The 27,931-nt window shown below is 37.2% G+C and overlaps 1 protein-coding gene across 1 annotated transcript; it reads right to left on the minus strand.

Moving 5' to 3' along the window:
• Positions 1–38: 38 nt before the first annotated feature.
• On the minus strand, positions 39–27,862 carry LOC143857307 (methionine--tRNA ligase, chloroplastic/mitochondrial-like). Its single transcript, XM_077367728.1, has 12 exons — positions 27,546–27,862; positions 26,147–26,290; positions 25,754–25,903; positions 22,118–22,285; positions 19,333–19,457; positions 15,911–16,004; positions 8,365–8,463; positions 6,293–6,473; positions 6,017–6,132; positions 1,793–1,948; positions 959–1,087; positions 39–362 (listed from the first exon to the last, which is right to left on the minus strand). The coding sequence occupies exons 1-12, from the start codon at positions 27,831–27,833 to the stop codon at positions 192–194; spliced, it is 1,821 nt and encodes a 606-aa protein (XP_077223843.1). The 5' UTR covers positions 27,834–27,862; the 3' UTR covers positions 39–191.
• Positions 27,863–27,931: the final 69 nt, after the last annotated feature.

Here is a 27,931-nt window from a genome sequence, read left to right on the forward strand (position 1 = left end):
TGTAAAACGATGGGCCCCATTTGGCAAATAGAGGAATCTATCCAGAATGTGATCAAAGTTTCAAGAGATTGATCAAAATTCAACAGGATCAAATAAACCATGGGTAATAATAATTGATACATACCACTACTTTGTACCGACACTGATAATTTAATTGCTCATGGACAATTAGCTACTCCGAGATCAGATATCTAAGCTTCTGCAACTGTTCGAGTTGGACATATTCTCTTGTTATCTTTCACCACCTTCTGAACCGTCTCACCTCCATCTCCCCCTTCATTTCTAACTTCGATCCTTGCAAAAATGGGCTTAGGTTCCGCCATGACCTGACCTGCTTTGAGTCCTCCCCATTTCACATCGGCCTACAAAATGAAGGGCGTGAGATAAACAAGAAATTGAATAGGAAACCAACAGACATGATGAGCAACTTGAGAAAGAATATTAATGATAATTCATATAATAATTCATACTAGACCAGCCACAAAAGTAAAATCTGCAAGAACTTTAATAATTTTTCCTGCAAAAGTTCATTTGAATATCAATGTAGCAGAATGAAATTATGAGGGTAAAATCATTCCCGTTTCTTTTCTAGTAAAAAAAGGATATCTTTTCATGCATTTTGAGCTCATAAGCGTTTAGATGCCATATGTGGGAAACCCATTCCAAACAAAAAACATTCCCAATCTCAAAGAGCCATTGGTTAATAGATATCTAGTTTTCTCTCACTAATACTGATTCAAACTCAAACCTCTTTTAGCATTGCACTATATGACTGTACTCAATTAGTGGGATGGCAACTTGAAATATAAGCAGTTACTGTGCCTACATATGTATCAAGCAGCGTAAGATATGTTAGTTTAGTTCTCTAAGAAATACCACAGCTCGTAAAAAGGACAATGCACAGAAGAAGATAATAAAGAAAAAAGTTATGGTAAGCAGAAAGTAAATAGAAATATACCCAAGTCAGTGCATTAAACTGATCCTTTGAATAGCCAAGCTGTGAATATATCCTTAAACATAAACTTGGGGCAATTGGAGATAAAGCAATAGATATAATCCTCATTGCTTCCAATACAATCACAAGGTCCTGTGGATCAAACAAAGATGTAAAATATTATTAAGGATATACAATACTGCTTAGGAATTGTTAATAGTCTGATACAACATTATTTCGAGCATAAAATGGATAACGATCAATGATGGAAGAAGGAAACTCCATATGCATTTATTAAGGAATCTTCCAGAGATGACTGAGAGAAATGTAGGACGAGAAAATTGAATGTTTAAATAGAACAGTCAGCAGTAGCATGAAAAGAAAATCATCAGAGTAACTGGTGTAATATTTTGGTCTCAGAAGCATTTAAAAATAAACTAGTGATATCATAAAAAAACAAGGAATAATTTACACACAGAATTATAAATGTAGTAGCCAGTAAAGCATTGAAGGAAGGAGGCTAAAAGTTGGAACAAAACTTATGACTTAATCGCAAAAAATAAAATAGAAGCTTCTAAAGACGCATATCCTCAAATGGGAAGAATACAAAAAAGTGGATCTCCCCAGCTGCAGTCCCATGTGTGAAATCACTCGATAACCCAAGCACAATCGTCTATGTTTCCAGTAGGGCCCACTTTGTTGTTTTGGCATGGGAAAATATCAAGCTTGTGAAACAGGGTTACAACAATGACCCAATAACGTAATAAATACACCATAAATGACAAAATTAATACACTATAACTAACAATATTAAAGAAAGAACTCATAAGTTAAATTGCAGTCAATTCCGAATAATACCTTTTCAGCATCTTCAAAACTAGCACCTCCTTGCTTAAAAAGAGCCCACGGAGCATGCTCATCAATGTACAAGTTACCAGCATTGCCAATCTCAAGCACACATTCACAAGCTGATGATAAGGACAGTTTCTCATAGTGGAGCCTTGCTTTCTCCACCTACAAGGACTTGGATTATTAGGAAAAAGAACTGTTGACGGAAACTACAGTATCAAATTTAGAATCATAAAATGAAATGTGTAAAGCAACTTGTTGACTGTATAAAATGGTCGTATAGACTAATAAGAGATATAATAATACAATTAGAAATGACAATATGTTTCCTCCAGTTTGATAAGTAACCATGGCAGCCAAAGCACAAACACTCACTGATCAACTTGGGTGTCATCTGAGCCAACTATGTTCACCCGACTATTAGTAGCAAACTCCATTTAATAAAATCTTCAAGTTTCACATAGGCTCGAGTTGAGTGCCTAGAGGTCACAAATCAAAAGACCAACTTCCAAGTAATGTCAAGATTTATGAGAACTGTTCCATAGAGTTAGTGTTTTAGGGCAGCCAATTCGAAATGAATATTACATTATGCAAGCAAAGTTCATGAACAAGACCATAGCGCAGAAAAGTCTATTCAAGAGAAGATAAGGGTCGACTGAGATCAAGCTTTTAAATTTCGTCCGAAATCCGAAATTTCGGGTTTCAGTCGAGACCGAAATCGAAATTGGGAGAAGCCGAAACGTTACAAAATTTTGGATTTCAATCGAAATTTTGTTTTCCCTGAAATTCCGGGCCAAAATTTAAGGGATATCACCAAAAAATCTGGTTTTTAATCATTATTTAATATTATCCCGAAATTTCGCCGAAATTTTGTACGGGATAAAATATTACTTAAATTGATTTCAATAGATTTCGTCCGAAATTTCGAAATTTCGGTTTCGGTGAGGACCGAAACGCATTCCGAAACCGAAATTTAAAACCTTGACTGAGATCCAAAAGTAGGACGACGAACAGGAACTAAAATATTGTTTCAATGCCAATAGTGGACCCTACTGAGCCCCATTCATAACAATAATTGGCAAGCCGAGTCACTATGATTTATAGGAATAATTACGGATATGTATGTGTTAGCCCAAGGGCTCAACCTTGGCCACTCTAATTCATGTTTTGATGATAACAAACACAATATGTTATCTTTACATTGCTTAATGTACTAATGTTTGAATATTCTTTTAAGGATGACAGTGAAATTGGAGCATGGATCAAGATCTTTGGAGTTGAAGTGTGAAGATCCATGGAGCATGAAGATTGAAGACGCATTGCTCAAGCATCAAGATTGAAGTCATTGAAGACTTAGTGAAAAAGGGATGCTCTACTTAGGTTGTAAAACTAAACCTTCATGATTCTTATGGGTCATGGCACTAATAACACTAAAAATGATGAATAAAGGACATAAAAGGCATTACACATAAGTTGGAAGGATAAAATGAAGTCCAAAAGAAACTGTGCAAAAACTGGATCCACGGTCGAACATGGACAGTACACTGTCGAACGTCCAGGAACTTCCTGCAATGGTTAGTTCAAAAAGGCTAGTTTAATAGTCGATCGTGGTTCGTCCATTCTGACCGTTTGAAGTGCTATAACGGCTCTTTCTCTCCCAACTCTATAAAAATTACCCTTGGGGTTCCTAGAACTCATCCTATTACACTTATGAACACATATGCTCACTTCATAATCATCTTCAAGTTTTAGGAACTCCCTTGTGCCATTACTTGTGACATTTTGAGGGATTGGATAGGAATTTCAATTGTACATCTTTCTGAGAGTATTTCTTGAGAGAGCTCAATTGTACATCAACCTTAAGAGAGGTTTTATTGTTATTCTTGCTGTAATTAGTGAGAAGGCACAGTATCAACCTTCGGAATTGAAGCTTGGGGATAAAGCTTCGGAACTAGTGGGAAGTCACCGAATCAACCTTCAAATGTAAACGGTTTTATCTCTACCCGTGAATAGATCAGTTTAGTGAAGCCCTAAGGAGGGGACATCCTTGAGAGAGTGGACGTAGGCTGGGTTCGGCCGGACCACTATAAAACTGATGCATTCTTTCTCCCTCTCTTTATTTGTCTTGTTTGACTGATTTATTCTTTAGTTCTTCATTGTTCTTGCATTAATATTGAAAATAGTTCTATGGTTGAGCAAGTTTCTATTAGACCCAATTCACATCCACCCCGTCCCACCATAAAGCTTCAGAACTAGTGGGAAGGCACTGAATCAACCTTCAGATGTAAACGGTTTGATCTCTATACGTGAGGAGATCAGTTTAGTGAAGCCTTAAGGAGGGGACATCCTTGAGAGAGTGGACGTAGGCTGGGTCTGGCTGGACCACTATAAAACTGATGCATTCTTTCTCCCTCTCTTTATTTGTCTTCTTTGACTGATTTATTCTTTAGTTCTTCATTGCTCTTGCATTAATATTGAAAATAGTTTCTCTCTTGGGATGAATACCTAGGCCAACAGTATTGAATTTGTGGTTAATGTTTTAGGAGGTTTTTGTGGGCTCTATAAAAATATTGGTGAATGGTGTTCTTGTCCTATAGGGAGTCAAATTTTAGAAGTTCTATACTTTTACAAGTTGGTTTTTTTGGGTTTATACCACAGAAACATATAAGAAACTTTCTATTTTTTATCTAAAAAAATTAGGATTTATTTAGGTTGATTTAAGGACTGAAATTGATCCCACACAAATGATTAGGCTCTTAAACTACGGTTTTAAGGTGCTTCGAGCCTAAATATATGAAGATTTGATTTACTTTTTAAGGGGTTGGTGGATAGTCATAGAATTTACCTTTACTGTTTTACCCTACTTTGGTCATGTTTTAATTAAACATGTTTTCTATTTATCTCTTTCTCTCTCCAGAATTAGATATGAGGTTACAGATACTTCTTCTGTAGTATCAACTCTAGGTGTAGGGGCCATGCACTTTGTATTTTTTTTTAATCAGATTAATACACTTAGTAGTATCAAGTATAGGTGTAGGGTTCTTGCACTTTATATTGTTTTTGTATGAGATTGGAAACACAATTCTCCTCCCTGTGTCAGTGAGTCGTTACAGGAAGGAGTACCATCAAAGAATCTGACAAGTACCTACTGGTGTCTGAAGAGTTGGGATAAATGACAAAATGTTAAAATCAGTTAATTTCAGCTAGTATTTTCAACATGGCTCTCTAACAATATTCAAGAATGGTATTGAGACTGTTAAGAACATAATTACGACTTACGAGCATTATCTGCAATTTCATAATTTTGATGAGCTGTGATAACCATTTTAGAGAAAATTTACAATATAAATAAATGTTCTGTAAATCATGCAAAAACAAGTTAAGTCTTGGACACAGATGCACAATCACAAAGGATCATTTCAGCATCGGGTTGGCATATAATTATTATATTGGAAAAAAAGAAGAAGAAATGCCTCGTAAAAAAAATGCAGTCATAGCTTCAAACAAATAAAGAATACTCGCGAATTCAGGAAATTCTTATAGAATCACGCCTAATTCTCAAGCAGCTAGAGGTCTCTATTAAGATCCAGAAATGATTTATCTCACAAGACTCAAAAAAGGAAACTCCGACCCAAAACATATCAATGACATTAAGGCACCAAGGCATCACATGAAGTGTTTCCATCCATTATAATTGTCCACCCAATATTCTGAAACAAGTACAAAATGCTCAATACTTCTGCAATTAACAAAAAAACATTTTATCCTGTAAGAACTTCCATCTTAAACTCTCTCAAACTTTTTTCTTTGATGATGGCATAATTCCCAAATTTGCAATTGTCTCTTCCAGATTAAATTAAAATGTTCCATAGAATCTATGACGACAATGTTCATATTGTAACGGGTCAAAAATTTCCAAAGCTTTCCACTCTGTAAATACAGCACCACTGAAAAGATCAGTAATTGCTTCATGTGTGCATATCATTATCCTTCTTAAATGTATTATTAGCTTCTTATACATTCATTGATATACTAAAATGTAGTCCATCCTTTGCACACTGTTTTCAAGAACAAGTATATTTCGGTGGCATACTAAAAGAACCAGATTGGTACAAATAATGCATTGGATCTGCTCTAGATACCCCTCCCTTAAGGCATGATTTTTTCATAGAAACTCCTCAATGCAATAGTAGTCGCCAATGAAACATACATAAACATGTAAGTGATCCTTACCAACTTCTCTACAGTATCCTTGAAAACACTTCCTTCTGCTGCAATAGCTGAATCAACTGCTAAGGTAGATTGGCAATTCTTTTTTAGAAGCCCAAGGGTACGGTTAAGAAGATTTCCTGCACACACAAGAGATGATTATATATTAGACATGTAGTGCATCCTTACCTCAGCATAAGAAACTAACTTCAATTTCAACAAATATAGTATCTAACCAACCCTGGCAGAAATATCAGAGCTATCATTATTCTTCTATTACAGAACATCCAAGTTCTTTACCAATTGTATTGGCAAGGTGTGCATTTATAATATTGATGAAGCGGTCCTCCGAAAAGTCGCCATCATTTCCAAACTCAACTTCTCTCAAGAAGAAGTACCTAACAGCATCAGACCCAAATCTAAGCACCAGATCCTTTGGGTCAAGCGTATTTCCCAATGATTTCCCCATCTTCATACCATCCTAAAATTTTCAAAATAAAAAGCATTGCTGCATGAAATGAAAATAAATATATGAGATATATTATCAAAAGAATTAGTAGCTCCCCTAGAACATAATTCTGTTGATTAGGTCAATCAAGCACCAAAGTGAGATGAAGTGGGTAGCTCAGAAGAATTGATAACATACTGAACATCTTTTGTCTCTGTCCATTCAAACATCAAATTGCAAGATAAAATTGATATTTTATCTAACATAAGAATTTTTAGGAAATCCCAAGGTCACTGAAACACGATTAAGGAGCCTAGTAGCACACAGTTCTTTTGCTTAAGGTTAAGAAGCTCAACTATAAAATATAATCAAATGTACAATTCTCGATACGTTGATATTAAAAGCCACCCATGATTTATAGTTGTGGATCATGTTTATATCAAAGTGGGGAGCACAGAATTTATAAGATATAGCACAGCATATATATCTCAAGCTGAAAAGAGGCAGAAAGTTTCTTTCTTCTTTTTTTTTTTTTTTTTGAAAAGTAGCAGATAGTTTCTTATATTTGTAAGATGGGGTTTTATCTTTCATAACTGGTATGGTTCTTTGCGGAACTGACATTCGCCCTTGCATCAATCCCCTCAGGCTGGTAGACGTGCACTCGCTTACTGGTCTACTTCGAACCACTTGAGAACTGTGCTCAGACACTGAATAGAGACGGGACGGAGCAACAGAAAGCGAAGAACTTAAGGAGAAAATCATTTTTCTGTAAGTATGTATATCTGGGTGGTAGAACTCTTCTCTCTTTATAGAGAATAATACGCTCCAAGAACAAGAGGAAGCATCTCTCTCTGCGACTATCACTTCTCGTGTATGTCCGGACAAGATGAACCGCAACCAATAGAAAATGACCAAAAAAATGGTAACAATAATAAAAGATGGTTAAATGGTGTCTTTTCGAAATTACAACTGCAGGATTTTATGTTTAAAAAGTAACTGCAAATTTAGAACGGTAGACACCCTATTTAGGACTGAAAATACAGAACTGTTGGGAAATAAAAAGAAATAATTTTTTTATACCCAAACCCAAACTCGGACCCGGCATGGACCCAGGACCACGGACAACGGCCTGGCGCAGCGCACACGTGTTTATTTTAGCTCATATTAACATTAGCTCACCCAAACAAATCCAATGTCCCTTGAAAGGCCCAAACCTTTGTATCCACACCACCTCTTATAAGGAAGCAAAAGTTTCTTCCACTTTCCAACGTGGGACTAAACATTTTGCATGGGATTTCAAAGACACACTCACAACACACATGGTCTTGGGTTCAAGTTGCAAGGCAACACTACAAGACAAGAAGTTTAAAAGCAAACGGGAGATTTTTATTTTGAATCTTCCCTCCAAACTTTGACAAAAAATTCCAACATGTATAGAGTTGGTGGTGTTGCACGAGATGCCTAGTATGCCTTTGGATTTTTTTTTCTTCTGTAAATTGTTAGCATTCACCGGTTTAAAAAATATATTTTTAATTACCCTGCTCTTTGGACGAAAACCACTCAAAACATTTATTTTTATCCAGCATTAAATGGTCCATACAGTTTCGTTCATCTATGGCTGAAACATAAAAATGGTAAGCTAACTTCCTAAATCCCTGCATTTTCTTATCCTTTTTTCAGATGTAAAAAATTGTTTGCACTCATACACAAAGTAGTAAAAATAGGTCCTTTCCCGACCAGAAATCAATGGACCTATGTTTCATGCAAGTTAAGTTTCTAATGGCTATGTATCCGGAGCCCATACTTGTAAATTGAATACATCGAACAAGGCTAGGAAAAAGGAAAAAAAGAAACTTCTACAAGTTTTGGAATGTCATTCTAACAAGAAGTTAAGAAAAACCCATATTTTATAGAGGAACAATACCTTTGTCAGAAATCCATGACCAAACACCATCTTGGGAAGAATTAATCCAGCTGACATTAACATTGCCGGCCAATAAACCGCATGAAACCGTAAGATATCCTGCAGAAGAAAACAGAAGATGGCCATAAAGCACCATTCATATTTAACGAACAATGGAAAAAAAGAGAGATTAACTTAGACTATTGGAACTTCAGGTACAAAAACTCTGTCAGATATGTAAGGCTTTAGATACACAGCATTGTGATAATTAGAGAACCCTAAAAGCATAATTGTTAATAAAGATATGATGAGAAAAAGGGTCATCAGCCATTAAAAAAATGATGCTCTGCACACAAAAATGCATGAGACACACACACATACATACATGCACACACAGACAGACACTCATACACGCACATACATAATGCACACAGACAAGCACACACATACATGCGGCCACAGACACATACATACACACACAGACCAAGGTTTTACATTTCGGGTATCAGTGTTAGTTTCGGCCACCACCGAAATCGAAAATTTTCGGCTTCAGTGGAAATGTAGGCCGAAATCATGTAGAATTAGGCTAAAATTTTCCGTCGAAATGTCTAAAATTTCAGTGGAAATTTCGTAAATAAGGGTGAAAAACGAAATTTTAGTAATCATGTAAAAATCTGATTCGTGGTGTATTTTGGAAATATTTCAGCCAAAATTTAAAACAATGACACAGACACACATATATACACGTACACACAGACACAGACACACACATGCCCAGGTCTTACAAAATCTGTTATTACTTTCTTCAAGAGAATTGTAAGGATTGCCCTTGTTTTACAATTTGAACTTTTATACTTTGTCATTGTGCTAATTGCCAGATCCATACTTCTAATATCATAGAGTCATAGTCTCTATCTCAGTCTCATTCTCACAGAGATACAATGATAGCGTAAGACATATAGCATACAGCACTATTATTACTTTACTAGTCATTAGTGAGTGTTAAGGTATAAAAGATAAATAACGCCTTTCTCCAACAGCTTAAGCTTTGGGAGAAGTTGGTAAGTTAACATGGTATCAGAGCCAAAGGTCTCGAGTTCAAACCTCCCGGATAGCAAAAATCCACATGCGATGGTCGGCCCAAAGTGGGACCACATGTGCCACGTGTTGGCCAAGTGGGCCACACGTGCGGGGGAGTGTTAAAGTATAAAAGATAAATAACGCCTTTCTCCAACAGCTTAAGCTTTTGGAGAAGTTGGTAAGTTAACAGTAAGTAGCAACAGTATACTACAAAACTTAAAAACTCTGAAAATGCATTGAAAAAGGTTAAAACTATAAGCAAAAGTATAATCTAATAGGTGAGTAAGTATATTGGTAAAAAAATGATATGTATCATATGTTGATTGTGTTGACTGTAGTTTATTTTGTGAATGAAGGTGTTTTTGCAATTCTCCCTCTATGTGAATATAATATAGAAACAATGACATAGAGAGAAACCCCAAATTAACTATTCTCTTTCCCTCAATTCACATCTTTTCTTCTTTCTCTTTTACTTTATCTATATCAATCTCTAAATACATAAATCAACTTGGTATCAGAGCCCAAGATCACATCAGAACATAGCGAAATCATGTGAAATAGAACCAATGAGAAAGATAATCGCTCAATGTTGTTCTGTAATATACAATCAAAGCAACGAGAAAATAACTTGTCGCTCCCAATGCTAGATCCATGTGAATAGTGATGTCATATGAAAATTGTTAAAAGCAAGATGAAAAAACTGATATATATATATATATATATATATATATATATATATATATATATATATATATATATATAATGAGAAAAGGGTTCCTGCGCTCGAGTGCAGGACATAAGGGTGGGGCCACATTGTTGGGGTGATCTTGAGCATTCGTTTGAAAGGCCCCATCATGGATGATGTGTGTACCAAAAATCAGCTTCATTGGATCATCATAGGGTGTCCATTTGTGGGGGTGAAAATGGACAGATACTGTTTGTCCACTAATCTGCCCACTTTTTCACCCTGCAAATGGACACCCTAAGATGATCCAATGGGGCAGATTTTTGGTGGACACCCTATCCATGAAAGGGCCTTCCAAATGAATGCTTTGGATCCCCCCAACAATGTGGGCCCACGCCTCTTTTTGCACTCGAGTGCAGGGTATAGAGGGGCGAGGTTTCTGAGCTCTAGCTCAGGTTGAGCTAGAGCTCTATAAATAGACCATCTCCATATTGTTTGACTCATCCAACCCATCCATTCTATAGACATCACATAGATAGGGTGTCCCTAACAAACCATCACCATACCATAATCCTAACCATTCGATCTATAGGAGCCTAATTTCTAACCATCCATTTTAAACCTCCACAATTTATAACCCTAACCATAACCAAATACTAGCTATAACCTATAGAATGAATGGGTTGGATGACTCAAACAACTATGGGAGTGGTGGTTTCTGAGCTCGAGCTCAGAAACCTTTTCCTAATATATATATATATATATATATATATATATATATATATATATATAGTAGAAGAGAAAAGAAGAGAATTTTTTGAATTTTTGAAAATTCTATGAGAATTACACATCACTTTTTTTGAGAGGGCATATTGTTTGGGTGATCCAAACCATTCAGTTGATTGGCCCTCACATAGATAAGGCGTCCACAGAAAATCAGCTCCATAGGATCATCCCAACCCTACGATTTGTAGGTAAAATGGACGTGTATAAACCTTCACAAATCTGTCCATTTTTTTGCCTCCATGGTTCAATGGGTTAGGGTGATCCTATGGAGCTGATTTTTTGTGGACACCCTATCTACGTGAGGGCCAATCAAATGAATGGTTTGGATCACCCAAACAATGTGGGCCTCCACTGTATTTTAAGCTAGTGTGTAGATAACTTATCTACACTTGTGTGTAGAAACTGTTTTCTCATATATATATATATATGAGGAAAGTGTTTCTAGTCGGTCGGCTAGAGAACCTTCTCTAGTCCGCCGACCAAAAAACACAGTGGGCCCACATTATTTGGATAATCCAAAGCATTAATTTGATAGGCCCTCGCATAGATAGGGTGTGCCCAAAAAATCAGCTGCATAGGATCATCCTAACCCTTTGATTTGTGGAGGTTAAAAATGGACAGATTTATGGAGTTTATACGCGTCCATTTTAACCTCCATAAATCGAAGGGTTAGGATGATCCTATGGAGATGATTTTTTAGGCACATCCTATCTATGTCAGAGCCATCAAATGAATGATTTGGATCATCAAAACAACGTGGGCTCACTGTGTTTTCAACCTCCACTGTCCATTTTTAACCTCCACAAATCGAAGGGCTAGGATGATCCTGTGGAGCTGATTTTTTGGTCACACCCTATCTATGCCAGGGCCCATCAAATGAATGCTTTGGATCATCCGAACAACATAGGCCCACTGTGTTTTTGGTCGGCGGACTAGAGAAGGTTCTCTAGCCGACCGACTAGAAACACTTTCCTCATATGTGTGTATGTTTGTGTGTATAAAGTATGTGCAGCTGCACAGATAAGCTATCTGTGCATGGAATCCAAAAGCATTGGTGGGGGGGGGGCACATATTTTGGGGGATCCAAAGCATTCATTTGGAAGGCCCTTCCATGGATATGGTGTGTACCAAAAATCAGCCTTATAGGAGAGTCCTAACCTAATCAAAGTTGGAGGGAAAATGGATAGACACTGTGTGTCATGTTTCTGCCCATTTTCCCCTCCACAAATGGCAGGGTTAGGACTCTCCTATAGGGCTGATTTTGTGTGTCCATGTTCCTGCGCATTTTCCCCTCCACAAATGGCAGGGTTAGAACTCTCCTATAGGGCTGATTTTTGGTACACACCTTATCCATGTAAGGGGCTTCCAAATGAATGCTTTGGATCCCCCAAAAAATGTGCCCCCCCTATGCTTTGGATCCCATGCACAGATAGTTTATCTGTGCAGCCGCACATACTTTATTTTCTCATATATATATATATATATATATATGAGAAAAGTGTAGCTACACATACGTGTAGCTAACTTAGCTACACCGACGGCTTAAAATACAATGGGCCCCACATTGTTTGGGTGATGCAAACCATTCATTTGATGGGCCCTCACATAGATAGGGTGTGCCCAAAAAATCAGCTCAATAGGATCATCCCAACCCTACGATTTGTGGAGGCAAAAATGGACGTGTAAAAACCTTCACAAATCTGTCCATTTTTGCCTCCACAGTTTGAAGGGTTGAGATCATCCAATGGAGCTGATTTTTTGGGCACACCCTATCAATGTGAGGTCCTATCAAATGAATGGTTTGGATCACCCAAATAATGTGGGCCCACTGTATTTTAAGCCGTCGGTGTAGCTAAGTTAGCTACACGTATGTGTAGCTTCACTTAACTCTCTCTCTCTCTCTCTCTCTCTCTATATATATATATATATATATATATATATATATATATATAGGAAATGGTTTGTGTCCAGCTGCACAGATAAGCTATCTGTGCATGGCTGCACAAACCATAGTGGGGGCCACATTTTTTGGGGGATCCAAAGCATTCATTTGGAAGGCCCTTCCATGGATAGGGTGTGTACCAAAAATCAGCCCTATAGGATCATCCTAACCCAATCAAAGTTGGAGGGGAAAATGGACAGACACTGTTTCTGCCCATTTTTCCCTCCACAAATGGCAGGGTTAGGATGATCCTAAAGGGCTGATTTTTGGTACACACCCTATCCATGGAAGAGCCTTCCAAATGAAGGCTTTGGATCCCCCAAAAAATGAGGCCCCCCCATGGTTTGTGCAGCCATGCATATATAGCTTATCTGTGCAGCTGCACACAAACCATTTCCTCATATATATATATGAGAAAATACTAGGAAAAGGTTTCTGAGCTCGAGCTCAGAAACCACTACTCCCATAGTTGTTTGAGTCATCCAACCCATTTAGGTTATAGGTTAGGGTTAGGGTTATGGGTTATGGTTTGTGGAGGTTTAGAATGGATGGCTAGAAATTATGATCCTATAGATCGGATGGTTAGGTTTATGGTATGGAGCTGGTATGTTAGGAACACCCTATCTATGTGAGGTAGTATAAAATGAATGGGTTGGATGAGACAAACTATTATGGGAGATGGTGTATTTTAAACTCTAGCGCAGCCTGAGCTAGAACTCACAAACCACGCCTTCCAAATGAATGCTTTGGATCCCCCCAACAATGTGGGCCCACCCCTGTTTTTGCACTCGAGCGCAGAAACCCTTTACTCATATATATATATATATATATATATATATATATATATATATGAGGAAACGGTTCCTACACATATGTGTAGAGAGTTCTCTACACACTAGCTTAAAATACAGTGGGGGCCCACATTGTTTGGGTGATCCAAGCCATCCATTTTAAAGGCCCTCAAATAGATAGGGTGTCTACAAAAAATCAGATCCATAGGATCATCCCAACCCTACGATTTGTGGAGGTAAAATGGATGTCTTTAAACCTTCACAAATTAGTCCATTTTTTGCCTCCACGGTTCGAATGGTTAGGATGATCCTATGGATCTGATTTTTATTGGACACCCTATCTATCAGAGGGCCTTAAAAATAAATAGTTTGGATCACCCAAATAATGTGGCCCCCACTGTATTTTAAGCTAGTGTGTAGATAACTTATCTACACATGTGTGTAGGAACCGTTCTCTCTCTCTCTCTCTCTCTCTCTCTCTCTCTCTCTATATATATATATATATATATATATATATATATATATATATATATATATATATATATATGGCCGACTAGAAAACGTTTCTAGTCCACCGGCCAAAAAAACACATGGGCCCACATTGTTTGGATGATCTAAAGCATTCATTTGAGACGCCCGGACATAGATAGGGGGTACCCAAAAAATCAGCTCCATAGGATCATCCTAACCCTTTGATTTATGGAGCTAAAAAATGGACAAATTTGTGCAGGTTTAGAGCCGTCCATTTAAAGCTCCACAAATCGTAGGGTTGGGATAATCCTATGGAGTTGATTTTTGGGGCACACCCTATCAATGTCAGGGCCCATCAAATGAATGGTTTGCATCACCCAAACAAGGTGAGCCCCCGCTGTTTTTTTTGGCCGACACACACACACATTTAATATCTGTGTGTGATGCAGAAAATCAATGAAACAGTTCTCATGCACACGCACACGTGTACGCACACACACACACACATTTAATATCTGTGTTTGATGCAGAAAATTAATGAAACAGTTTGCTATTCATGTTCTATTTTACGCACAAATTTCTGAAATGTCATATCTTCTATGAACAGCTTTACTCCCTTTCCCTCTCGACCGACTTCCAAAGTTGGTGGATTCCATTCAGCAATTCGAATTTCCTGCATATTAGTTATCATTGGTGGATTCCTCGGGACTAATTTTCACCAGCCCCCTCCAGGAGGTTTAAAGTTAAATTTTGATGGAAGTAGCAAAAGTTAACCAAGATGCCAATGGGGAGAAACAGGAAAGCTGAAATTGGAGCAGCAATCTCAGATTCATCTGGCATATCATTTTGGGTTCATGTATGCATAGTTTTAAATTTCGGCCAAGATTTCAGTTTCGATTCGGACCAAAACCAAAAGTACATAAAATCGGTTTTGTGCCGCCGAAATTACCGAAATTTTGTAAATTTACACCGAATTTTTTTCACCAAATTTTACATGATTTCGGCAGCGGTGGCCGAAACCGACACCGAAACCAACATTTAAAACCTTGCATGTATGCAGCAGCTGACTCTAAATCCAGAGATGCGGAATTAGAACGGGGCATAATAGAATGAAATTCCTTGAGAAATTCAGCACTGATAAAGTCCGAATTGAAGGCAATTCTGATTAATTAATCAAAGAAACCCTCCTGTCCTCTCTGGTGGTTTTCCAATTTGTACAAAGAGGCCAAGAGTTTATGAAGATTGGCAATTTTCTCATATTCATCGAGAAGAAATTTGATAGCTGACCTCTGGACCAACTTTGGTGTTGTAGTGATACCATCATTTGGCACTATCTGCTTACGATGTAGCTGTTTTAAGTTATGGGTACAATCTTGGGGCTTTGCAATTTTTCCCTTGTATTTTTTTTTGTTTGTTTTCTAATAAAATTTTATTTGTTTAATAAAAAAATAAAAATAGAAAAGGCAAGATGAGTTTTAACACTAGGCACTGATCTAGATGATATACGTCGATAAAAAATTCATTTTTTGGAGACAAAAGAGACCTTACAAGAGTGTTGGGATCTTCATAAGAACATATCATTTAATTTTTTCAGCCAATCAATATGGTCGCTGAGAAAAGCCTTATGAATCAATCTGGCAGACCTAAAGAAAATTAAAATTGTATAACAAATTCATAACACCATCATATAAACATAGTCATTTTTCCCAACAAATATATACGGATACCAAGTTACTACGTGGGAAAGCTGACATGATAATAGTGGACTTAAAAATGTTGTGCATTGAGAAAAATCGAACCAAGACATCATACCTTGCCTATTAAGTGTAGTGACGCAGGCCAGCCTGAAGAAATGGCCTTTTGTAAAGTTGGTTGCTCCTTGTCCTCCATCAATGCTGAAATATACCTACCCGACAAAATACCATTCAAAAAACAAAATACCATTAAAAAAAAATAAACAAGAAGAAAAAACAAATGAGAAAGACACCAGATTGTTTTGAAAAATAGATGAGAAGACACCACAATCCCTCATGAGGATTATAAAAGACAAAAACAGAAGGTACATTCTAATAATTTAATAGAAACCAAGATTTATGTACCCTATAAGTAATAAATCTAATAGACACGATGGTAACAAAATTTGGCATTAGATCAGTTGAAAACAGAGCCTTTTAATAGTGGCTTTGGTATATTAATGTTGCATAAGAATGATGACCCCTTTCAATAAAGAATGCACGTCTTCAGCATTGTAGAGCAGCAGTTAATGCTCCAGTTCAAAAATACGCCGGTCAACTATGACCTTAGCTGATTTGACTTTGTTTAACTGGGCTTGGGCAACGAAACCAAACTCCATACCTATAAATTGGCCCCACCATTTTTATGAAATTGGTGAGTTTTTCATCAGTGTACTCAAGATAAAAAATTGAAAATTGACCCAATTTCTGAGTTGAGATACAAATGGCAGGGCCCACAATCCCCAAAGATTGTGTCATGGTGCACACTTATGTGAGAAAGATGACGAAAGAGGAGTTGTGCTGATGGCATTTCAGCATGACAATGTGCTGCCCAGTGGAGTCCATGCACTTCAGAAATTCATCAAATATCACCCAATGATTGTTTTAAATTATAATGATATAGGTGAACTTTAGGACAAAGGCTTAGTTGAGTTGAGTTGAGTTGAGTTGAGGTGAGGTGAGGTGAGCTTTAGGAATTTTTAAGTGAATTTAATCAGTTAAAGTTCAAAGAGATGATTGTGTTGACTATTGTGGTGTTATCTTTCACCAAAGTACCTTCTACCACCAAGCAATTAATAGGATTTAGTCTCCTCCTAGCATTGGCTACTTTATAGGAGAACGTCATAGTTTTGTCACCCTTGTTGAGCCAAAGTGCTTTTGATTTTTGGAAGCAACTGATTTCTTCTAATATTGGGATACTTTCATATTCATGTCTCGCTTTCTGTCTGTCTCCTATCTCCTCTCAAGTGAGGCCCTCTTCCTCATCTACTATTTCAGTTCTTCTTAACCCAGTCCCCCCACCCTCCACCTGTTCTCTTCTGCTGCAGCACGAGTCAAGTTGCCTCCACAGTTTGATTCACTTTACAAATTTATACTCTCTAGATGTGAGCTGTTAATTTGTACTCTTTTTTTCTTGGTATTTCATGATCAGCATGAACATGACATGATGTCTCTTTCTCTATATTTTCTAATAGAAACATTTTCCAATTTAAAAGAATCAGTACCTTCTTATAGAAGAAAGAGTTGTAGTTTAGTTTATAAAGAAATATTCTATTTAAAAAAATATGTATGTGTTAGAAAGCCAGTGGGCAAAAGCCCGAAAAAATGGAAGAAGAGCACAGACACAACCCTACCCACAAAAGAATTAAATCATCAGTGAATCATTCCAAACCTCTACTTCATTACGATTTGCTAAGCTATCAGCAACACCATACCATCGGCAAAAGAAACGAGTCTATTTCCAAAGTTCTAAATGTTCTATAAATTGCTATCGCTGAGTAGTTTTCTTGAGAGCAACTAAGTTAGAGTTTTCATCTTTGATTTCAGTAGTTTAAATTTCGAAGAAGGTCAGCTTTTGAGATTAGTAAGCTAAGACTTTAATAGATTGTTCTAAGGTTTTCAGGCTGTCATATACATTTGTATACATATAATTCAACATATCAATTAAATAAATCGTGTTCTTTTTCTTCTTTACTGTGCAGTTACTGTAGCACATAATTTTATTGACTGATTGATTATCTTCAAGCTTTGAATTCACTCTCTACTCTCTAGTTCAGCCATGCAAGTATGTGTGATTCCACTTCAGATATCAAAGTGTTGTTGGTGGATTCCTGCAAGTGAAAATCCCTAAAAGTTAGTTCTTTTGGTAGATTCCTAAAACCGATTCACATCAAGAACTGTTCATGATATTTCAAAGAAGGCAGAGGTCTTTAAGGAACTTCGAATTAATCAAACGAAATGAAATAAATGAAATAAACAAAAAAGGGGGGTGCCCAGTATCTTATCGAGCTTTGTGTAATTCTTTCTCCACCACTCCGATTTTTCTTACTCTATTCATACCTATTCACTATTGCTCCTCTATTCATACATGTTATTTAGATATTTCCCTTCAACTAATTCTGAGGCATTGTATTCTTTATTTGATACGAATAGTTGAAGTGGATTATCCGAAGAGAAGATGGATTATGGGAGTGTGTGACTTGACCTATTGATTGGGCCGTGCAGATATATAATTTTATCTGCCTCAAGATCTTTGAACATTGAAAGATGGGTCAGGAAAAAAGTAAACCATCTCCCATTAGTAATGAAGCATAGGTCTAGCAGCATCAAGCAGCAAGCAGCAAGCACAGAAAATAAATATAGAAACTCCACATAAACCGGATGGTCTTTTTGGACGATAAAGACATGATTTGAAACAAATAATGATCAAGAAGAAACATTCCGTTAAAACTCTTAAAGCTAGGCCTAACTCACAACCCATACAGGTGTGGCTCTTTGGCTTAAGTCTTGGGTATGCTCCCCAGAGACGAGAGTTCGAATCCCCCTGGGCTTGCTCGATGTACATGGTTTACAGGTGATTGCCCGCATCCGGAGGGAATTAGTCCCACTCTACAAAGTGGGGTGGGGACACCCTACGTCATCAAAAAAAAAAAAAAAAAAACTTTGGCTCAATTGATACACATGCTTGTGCAAGTGGAGGCACACACATACACACAAAACCATACATGAGGATGAGGGTTTCATGTACACACAACCATATATGAGGATAAGGGTTTCTATAGAAATACGATTGAGCTGCGAACTTTTGAAGAGATTTCCCTTAAGTACGGCCTCTATCCATTTAACCATGGTTTTAAATTTCGGCCCAAACTTCGGATGTCGATCCAGATTTCGGCCAAAATTTTGGAATTTCAGAAATTTTGGCAAAAAGTAATTTTTAACATTAACGAAATACGTTTTTTTTACCGAATTTCAGCCGAAATTTCGGTGTCGACCACAGCCGAAACCGAAATTTCAAACCTTGCATTTAACCTCCACTAACACGTAAATAAAAATGTTATGTGAGCCTATGCAGTTATGCAATAATGCTGGCATTGCAACCTATGAGTAAACGGTTCATCAAAAGATGTCAGAACAAACACCAGCATGCATAAGCATGTATGCACCTGAGTTCAATTAAAAAATGTAAATAAGATGAAGATACATGAAATAAGATCATACCCCAATAAAGCATCAAACCAAACATATATAGTTTGTTTATTATCATTTGGCACAGGAATACCCCATTCGACTGATGCACGAGATACAGAGAAATCTTTCAGGCCACTCTTAATCCAACTTTGCACCTGGAATACTCGGAATATCAGAAATGAAATGTGCAAGAAGACTTTTATAGAGATAACTTTTAAGGTTAGATTCATTTGAAACCATAAAGAGGTTTAAGTAGCATAATCCAAGACATTCCAACAAGACCAGAAACATTGACTTTCAGGCTTAATGCAAAAATAATAAGTTAAAGAGTGAAGAACAAGAACATCAAAATTGTCATGAAGCAGAGCTATCTTTTAAAGGTACGCATGCAGTCAAGTGATTCACCCATTACCTTGAATAGCAACAAATCATTGAAAAACTATAGAATGAAAATTTTCTAAATATGACACATAAAACTCAATTTCAAATCAATAATGAAGGGGCAAAAGACTAGGGTGCATGTCAACAAAATGTACCCATAGAGAAATGATGGAGCACACTCGGGAGATAAAGATTTCAAGGGTGGCATGGGATACATTCATTGTTCTCTTTTCTCACTCAAATGATGATACCCCACAGTTATTAGAAAACACGTTGACTTCTTCCGTGCAAAAAGAGCAACCAGTATTAATCATGTCGTATGCCAAGCAGTGTTTCAAAACGCGGATGCGGGTCAAAACACGGCCAAAGCAAATACTAGTCGACTCGGAACGGATGCGGTCGACTACCCGGTTGACGTGGCTTAGTACTCAGTTGATGCAGTCATAACTCTGGATAGTCAAAGGAGTTTGATTGACACTATAGTGCAAAACGTGGACTCAGATAAGAATGTGGCCATGGTAAAACCATAAAAGAGAGTCGACTTAGGGGGTCCATGATAATGCGGGGAAGTTTTGAAACTATGATGCCAAGAGTTCAAGTCATGACGAGGCTTCATGATCCAAAAAATGCCATATCCAAGGAGAAACTACAGAGAATGGCTGTGAGAGGTCTGAAAAAATATTTCACTATTCATTGTAAAAAAAATGGACAGGAGTAATATCTGAAAAAATATTTCAACTTACAGAGTGACAATCAATGGAAGGGAGTAACCTCTGAAAAAGATATGTCACCTTTCATAGTGACAATCAATGGACAGGAGTAACCGCCAATACTTGAACTTCAGAATCCATTGGTGAACCAATATGTGTTGGATAGAGGTTGCGGAGCTGCATAGTATAAAGCTCAAGGGAGTGTCGTGTACTGGACAGGGAAAGGAAAAAAGGCAGACTCAAGAAGCTTTTATCTTCTGAAAAGTTATCTCGTTAAGGGTATGTTCCATTTGGGGTAAATAGGGGGTCAAACATTTGTTTACCCCTACGCAAAACCATCATTGTTCCAGTAGGGGTAAACGGGTTGCTCTCCCTCCATTTACCTTGTAAATGGGTTGCCTCCCTCCATTTACCTACAATGTCCAAAAGCTTGAAGTGACTTGCCACCAAAACCATAGTAACTACGAAGAGGGAGTGGGTAATTAATTAAGTTAGTTTGTATATCCAAAATAAAAAGGAGAAAAATGAAAAAAAATAGAAAAAGTCTTAAAATATAGTAAAAAATCTCAGAAAAAGGAAAATGACCTTCTCTCATAAAATGACCAAAAGACCCCTTAGTCATAGAAAATAACCAAATAACCCCATTTCATAAAAAAATGGCCAAATTACCTTTTTCTAGTAGAAAATGAGCAAAACACCAGTATCCCATAGAAAGGGCCAAAATGCCCTTGTAGCAAATGAATAAAATACACCTTGGTCTTAGAAAATAATCAAAATATTCCTACATCATATAAAATGTCCAAAGTACCTTTATCTCATAAAAACTGACCCTTGTCTCATAGAACACGACGAAAATAAACGTTTCATAGAAAATGACCAAAGTAGGCCTATGTCATAGAAAATAGCAAAAGTACCCCTATATCATAGAAAATAAATAAAGCACACTTGTCACAAGGAAAATGACCAAAATGCCCTTCTCTAATGGAAAATAACTAACACACTCCTAATTCGTGGCATATGGACTCTCGGCGATTAACATTTTTAACCCAGCATTAAAATTTTCATGTCTTGCAGCAAAAATTATCATTTTGTTCAAAAATTGTGGACAGCCATATTAACCTCCTAGAATCTTCAGTAGTTATTAGGAAGTCTTCCATGAATAAGGAAACCAGAACCTGGATGCTTCTAACGCTAGAAGATTCAAAACAAAAGAGGGCCATGAAGCACAAAATTCTTGTCATTACATGAAATAGATTGTCTTTAACAAACACAATTCCCTTAGTTTAAAGCAGTGGTGCCAAAATAAAAAACGAATATACCACCTGTATGTCTAATATTCATCAGAAAAAGTTACTGTATCATCCAAGATAAAGTTTATAACTGGCAATACAGTCCAGTACGAATTAGTTATTGAGGTGTCATATATGTAATGGAAATCTGATATGTTAAACCATGATGTAAAGTGGGAAATGGATTATGGAACTGACAAGAGGTTTTAGTATATTTACAGTAGTCCTGAGCTCAACATTCACAGAAACCAAATAAAAGAAAGGAACTCTACCAAATCAATCTTGTGTTAGATGCAAATTACATAACAAAAACAGAGTCAATCTTCAGTAGAAGCCACGGCATTACAGAAACTAACATAAATACAAGGATAATATACTGAAAACTCGAGAATTTGAACATATAAATGATGAAAAGTGTAAAACATTATCGCACACCTCGTTTAAGCGAAAAGAAGGCTGTACGAAATCTGGATTATGTGCCAACAACTCTTCTAGTGACTTTTGATACTTCGATAGGGCAAAGAAGTAGTTGTCTTCCTTTCGTTGAACACAAGGCCTAAGGTGCATTGGGCAACAGCCATTCTCAAGCAAGTCTTTCTCGTCCTGAAGGTATGTTACTGAAATTAATGATGGCAAAGAATGGAAAGAGACAAGACAAAAAAGTATTCACACAATAAGCCAAAGTAATAAAATAAATAAAAACATGGCATCATTTGCTCGATCAGGACATCCTCCAGCTATAGCAAAACAAGCCAACATAAAGAATATAAAGAATAATACCAAAGTGGTACACTGCTATGGAACAAGGGCACAGTAGAAAGCACACGTCAGATTTAGCATTAATAGTCAGTATAAGTATCTAAAGAGAAGAAAATCTGTGTTAGATCAACTAAGCTGATCGGGGAGTCCAATTGGGAAGGTACATAGAATGTAAGGAACTAAGGACACATTCCATATGTATTGAGAATAATCATGGCCTGAGACTTTCCAAACCAAGGCTTAAAATTTCGGTTTTGGTTTCAGTTTCAGACATAGCCGAAATACCGAAAATTCGGCTGAAATTCGGTAAAAAAACAAATTTCAAAGTTGTACCAAAATTTCGGCGGAAATTACCTAAATTTCGAAAATTTCAGTAATCTCAGCCGAAATTTTGGAAAAAAGTAAATTTTAGCCGAAGGGCTTTCAATAGTGATGGCACCATAGTTGTCAAACTCTTACGAGTCGTACGAGTCAACTCTCGAGTCGAGTCGAGTTGCCGGGCTTTCGAGTTGAGTCGTCCATGCGAGTCACCTCTGTCGAAAACTCTTACGAGTCCTCTGGTGACTCTTACGAGTCGCTCCGAGTCAAGTAAAAAAACTATGACTCTTACGAGTCGAATCGAGTCGTTGGGCCTGGGCTTTCTTGCTTTGATGGTTGAAAACTTGGAAGTAAGAACTTAAAACTTAATTTTTTTTGTTCGTGCAAGTTACAAGCATGTAGTTATTTACTAGTAAATGGTGGGCCCCACTCCATCAAAACATGAGATGTAAAATGGCGGGCTCCAGTCAAATGCATAGGTTTGGGTAGGGACGGTGGACACCACCTTGTCAATAACATTAGGGGTAAAATGGTGGACCCCACTTTCTGCATTGGTTTGGGTAGAGACAGTGGGCCCCACCAATCGTAGGCATGGTCATTAAATATTGGGCCCCACCCCATCATAGAATGAGGTGTAAAATAATTAGTCCAAACCATTCAAAAAAAAAAGTTGGTCCCACGGTGTAGGCATGGGTTTGGATAGAGTTGGTGGGCTCATCAGATCAAGCGTAAAATAGTGGACCCTACCGATGCTATTCTTGGGTATAGCATATGGGCCCCACCCCACCTAATCAAAAGATCAAAACATGATGTAGGGGAAAATACTTTCCAGGACAAACTTTTTCTGGAAAAGGTGGTGCTTAGTATATATTATGGATAGATGGATATTTTTGGCTTAGTGCTTTATCTATGTGCAATTGAGTTATATTTTTTTTACATGCTTCATCTTTTGAGATATAATGAAAGTTTTTTCAACTACATTTCTACTATTTTCAAAAACTCTTACGAGTCACGAGTCGAGTTGAGTCAGGAGTCATAAAATTAAGAAATCGATTCACGAGTCGAGTCACGGGTTGACAACTATGGATGGCACATAGGGCTGTTGAGTGTCAATGCTATGACATGGGCAGGCTATTTTCTCGTAGATGAATTTTTGTGAATGAAGTCTCATGGGCTGGGCCAAGGACCGAAAAATTTCGGTAATTTCAGCTGAAATTTTGGAAAAAAGTAAATTTCAGCCGAAGGGCTTTCAATAGTGATGGCACATAGGGCTATCGAGTGTCAATGCTATGACATGGACAGCCTATTTTCTCGTAGATGAATTTTTGTGAACATAGTCTCATTGGCTGGGCCAAGGAAAAGGTAGTGGCTCTTCAACCTAAGTCATGGGTTAGAATGGTAGCATGTTAAGTGTAGTATGAGGCCGAGTATGGTCATGAGGTTGAGTACATTTTGTCTTTTCACAATAACAGGGATACTTGTAATTCTCATGTAAGTGGACTTAATAACACTGATTAGGGGCAAAATCCGAAATTTCAGAATTTCGGTCCGAGATTTCGAGAAAAATCCATTTTTTTTTTAAAGTGATACAAAATTTCATCCGAAATTTCGGAAATTCGGTCCGAAATTTTGAACTTAAATACCAAATTTCAGATTTCGGTGGGGTCTGAAATCGGTACCGAAACCGAAATTTAAAACCTTGATTAGGGGCTGATTGATTGGATAAAAAGGATAAGTAGCAACATAAGGGGCCAATCTCTTCCCTTGGTGAAAATGTTGTTTGTTTCCTTTAATGAATATCTTCTGTCACTCAGAAAAAAAGGGTGGCCCAGTGCACGAGGCTCCCGCCATTTCGGGGTCTGGGGAGGGCTAGATGTACGCAGCCTTACCCCTGCTTTGCAGAGAAGCTATTTCCATGACTCGAACTCGTGACCACCAGCCTTACCCCTGTTTCTGTTGTCACTCCGAAAAAGGAAAAAAAAAATTCCGTTGAACCAGATCAAAACCAAACTAAAAGAAAGACTCAGTGTAATTAGAAATCAGTGGAATTTTGGGAACAGTGTCGCAGATTTCAAATTCCCAAGAAATACCTACCATATTACAAAGGTTTCAAGTTGCACAAAATACACATGGGTGATTGCCTGTGGTACAGTATGGACAACTAACTTGAATATGGATGGTGTGGCATTGTGTTGTGGGAATTAGGGATTTGCCATGCAAATGGGAACTATCAAGAATGACCATAACTCACTAATATAAAATACATGACTCTCGGCTGAAGCTGATTTTCGAAGCTAAAAACCAGAAAACGCAGAGATTATCCAAGAGGGTTAGGACTTTGGAGGTTGTCATACACCACCTAGGTAGAGAAAGCATGTGAGTGAAGATTGTCTTTAAGTCTTTAATTTATTCAGAGATTAAATCATACATTATACACTCAAATTTCATCCAGTTAGACTACTATTCCTATCCACCCCATTTTTTGTTTTGTTGTGGAAACTTGACCGTCACTTGCATATCAAAAAAAAATCTCAGGAGATAAATGGTCAATTTCATCCGTGCCATCATGGCATGAACGTACTTGAATAGTGGAGGTTTCAGTATGAATAGTCCTATACTTAGTCAGTCAAGAAACCCATTATGAAAAAATGATACAGACCTCCAATAAGAAGGTTAATCAGAAATCTTGTAAGAATACTTTTGAAAGATAATGAAATGATATTAAATGAAAAGGAATGGAACAGAAAAGAGGGCTGACACAGCCCCACAAAACAAAATAGCAGCAAGCAACCTTGTAATTTTTAAAGACAAATTACTACATATTTTAAAAGACAAATTACTGCACTTGATGATATCCATTTTGAAAATAATAATTACTACACTTGATGATATTGAATTGCCAAGCTAATTTGTGAGATTTTCAAAAAAATTGTCATGATAAAAAGATTGATGAATTGCACTTGAACTATGATCTCCAAGGTTTCACCTAATCACCTTATACTCCTCGCAGTTGACACAATAAAGCCCCTCATAGTCAGCACGGTAAATGTCACCATTGTTGAGGACCCTGGTGTAAAATTCCTTCACAATTGTTTCGTGACCTGGATCAGTAGTGCGAATGAACTTGTCATAAGCTATGTCTAGCTGCAATCAATATGTGAAAAAAAGAAAAAAGTCCAGTTATTAGAGTATATACCGATAAGTGGTAACAAAAGAAGGCAAGTTCATGTTTTTTTTTAATGGCAAATAGAATTCATTAAGAGAACACAGACACCGAGAAGAGAGCAATCCATTAGAAGGCAAGTTCATGTTAAAGCAATCCAATTCAACTGATTCAACATGTGTTTCGATTAATGAATAAAACAATCACAGTGGTGTGAAGAGTACATCTTTCCAAAGTGTCCGGTAAGCATGTGAAACTGAGTCACAATGTTCACTCGGGCTGCAACCTTGAGCAGCAGCAGCAGTTGCAATTTTCTCCCCATGCTCATCAGTGCCTGTGACGAATATAACTTCCTTCCCCAACAACCTCTGCCGTAAGAAATAAAAATTTAATAAGAATGGCTACTTAAGATAATTGGAATAATGAGATTGTCATCACATTCATTTGAATTGCTCTCTTCCACCCAAATATGGACAAATTAAAAAAGTAAAGGTTGCAAACAACTTCATATTAGAATGACGAGTTCACATAAATCTGAATTTTAAGATTTCAATCCAAATGTAAGCAGAAAGAGTGTCCCCACACTCCTTTCAATTATGCATTTCATCCCGAATACAATTGTACCAGAAAACGTCGGATTTGCAAGCAAAGTAATCCTCACAGAATACACTAAAAATCACAAATAGGATTGGTAAAATGAAGACATTCGGACTACTTTGGTGATCTGGATAGCTGAAATCACACATGACTATAGAATGTACTACCAACTACGGGATTTTTCAACATACACATTACAATCAGTCGTGCTAATGAATTTGTACAAAAGACCGAGGAATTCCCACTGTTGTACAGATGTCATGCATTCTGGCATTATACAGGACCTTGGTATTTCGGTAATTTTCTTGATGTGGTGACATGGATATATAAGCCACATATTAAGGTTACGGGTTGAGTTTTCTTGGCAAAGAAGGAGAGCTTTGTAACCCTAAACCAAAGTAGTGAAACTCTTCTCCCGTGTACGTAGGCACACTGCTAAACCACGTAAATCTTGTCTTCTCTTTTGTGTGATTGTGTTTCTCGCATCTACATCTTGTTGCATGCTGCAAATCATGTTTGATCTTTCTTTGAGAAGATATTTCACGGTTTTCTATGCCCACTAAGCTTTATCCATACATTTCAATCCAAACCAATGAAATGGAGAACTTTCAACGCCATTGAGCCCTGTTTGGATGGCAAGAATTGTTTGGAAAGGAAAAAATATTTCTAAAATTTCCTAATTTTCTTAAGCAAGAAAAATGATAACTTGAACCAACCCTATTCATATTTTATTTAGAGGGACCTTCAATATATAATGATATCCTCTAAATCAACCATAATCACAGTATTTCCCTCTAAATCGCAGAAAGAAAATTTTTCCCGAGACAAAAATTTCCAGCAAAATTGTTTTTCTTGCATTCCAAACATTGCCTTAGTGATTAAAAAAAAATGAGCTTAAACTCAAATGGGTTCAGAATGTAAACGGAATTCTACAAAAATAAGGCATACCCACAAAGCTAATTTCACAAATTTCAATCCAAAATCATTAGATAAATACATTTCAAGGCATAGAGTGGTAAAGGGTACCTGAAATCGGGCTATCGAGTCAGCTGCAATAGTAGTGTAGGCACTTCCCATGTGAGGTGGTGCATTTACGTAATAAAGAGGTGTTGTGAGTACGAAAGGCTCAGCTTTATTGGGTTTCCCTTCTCCATTATGGATATAGCTTTTGCAACTGTAGAGGGATGGAGAAGAATTAGGGTTTCGGCAAAAACTGAGAGATTTTGTGAGATGTTTGGTTTTGGAACCAAGGGAAGAGAATTGGGGAAGGAAACAGAGTGTGTTTTGGGAAGAGAAGAGTACTCTTCCCGCCATATCTCTCTTACAGAGAGATTGAAGAAGTCTTGCTCTCTTTCTTATCTACACAGTCTGTCCCTAGATATGGCAAAAAGTTACCCGGACCCACGGGTCCA

Source organism: Tasmannia lanceolata, unplaced genomic scaffold, assembly GCF_043159265.1.
Source record: "Tasmannia lanceolata isolate RefF3 unplaced genomic scaffold, GAP_Taslan_0.1 ptg000003l, whole genome shotgun sequence".
NCBI lineage: Eukaryota > Viridiplantae > Streptophyta > Magnoliopsida > Canellales > Winteraceae > Tasmannia > Tasmannia lanceolata.

Coding starts and splice junctions, on each gene's coding strand:
- LOC143857307 (XM_077367728.1), bottom strand. CDS start 27,833: ATGGCGGGAAGAGTACTCTTCTCTTCCCAAAACACACTCTGTTTCCTT. Junction 6,133..6,292: donor ACACCTTGCCAATACAATTG/GTAAAGAACTTG, acceptor TTGTGTGTGCAG/GAAATCTTCTTAACCGTACC. Junction 1,088..1,792: donor GTTTTGAAGATGCTGAAAAG/GTATTATTCGGA, acceptor TTTGATCCACAG/GACCTTGTGATTGTATTGGA.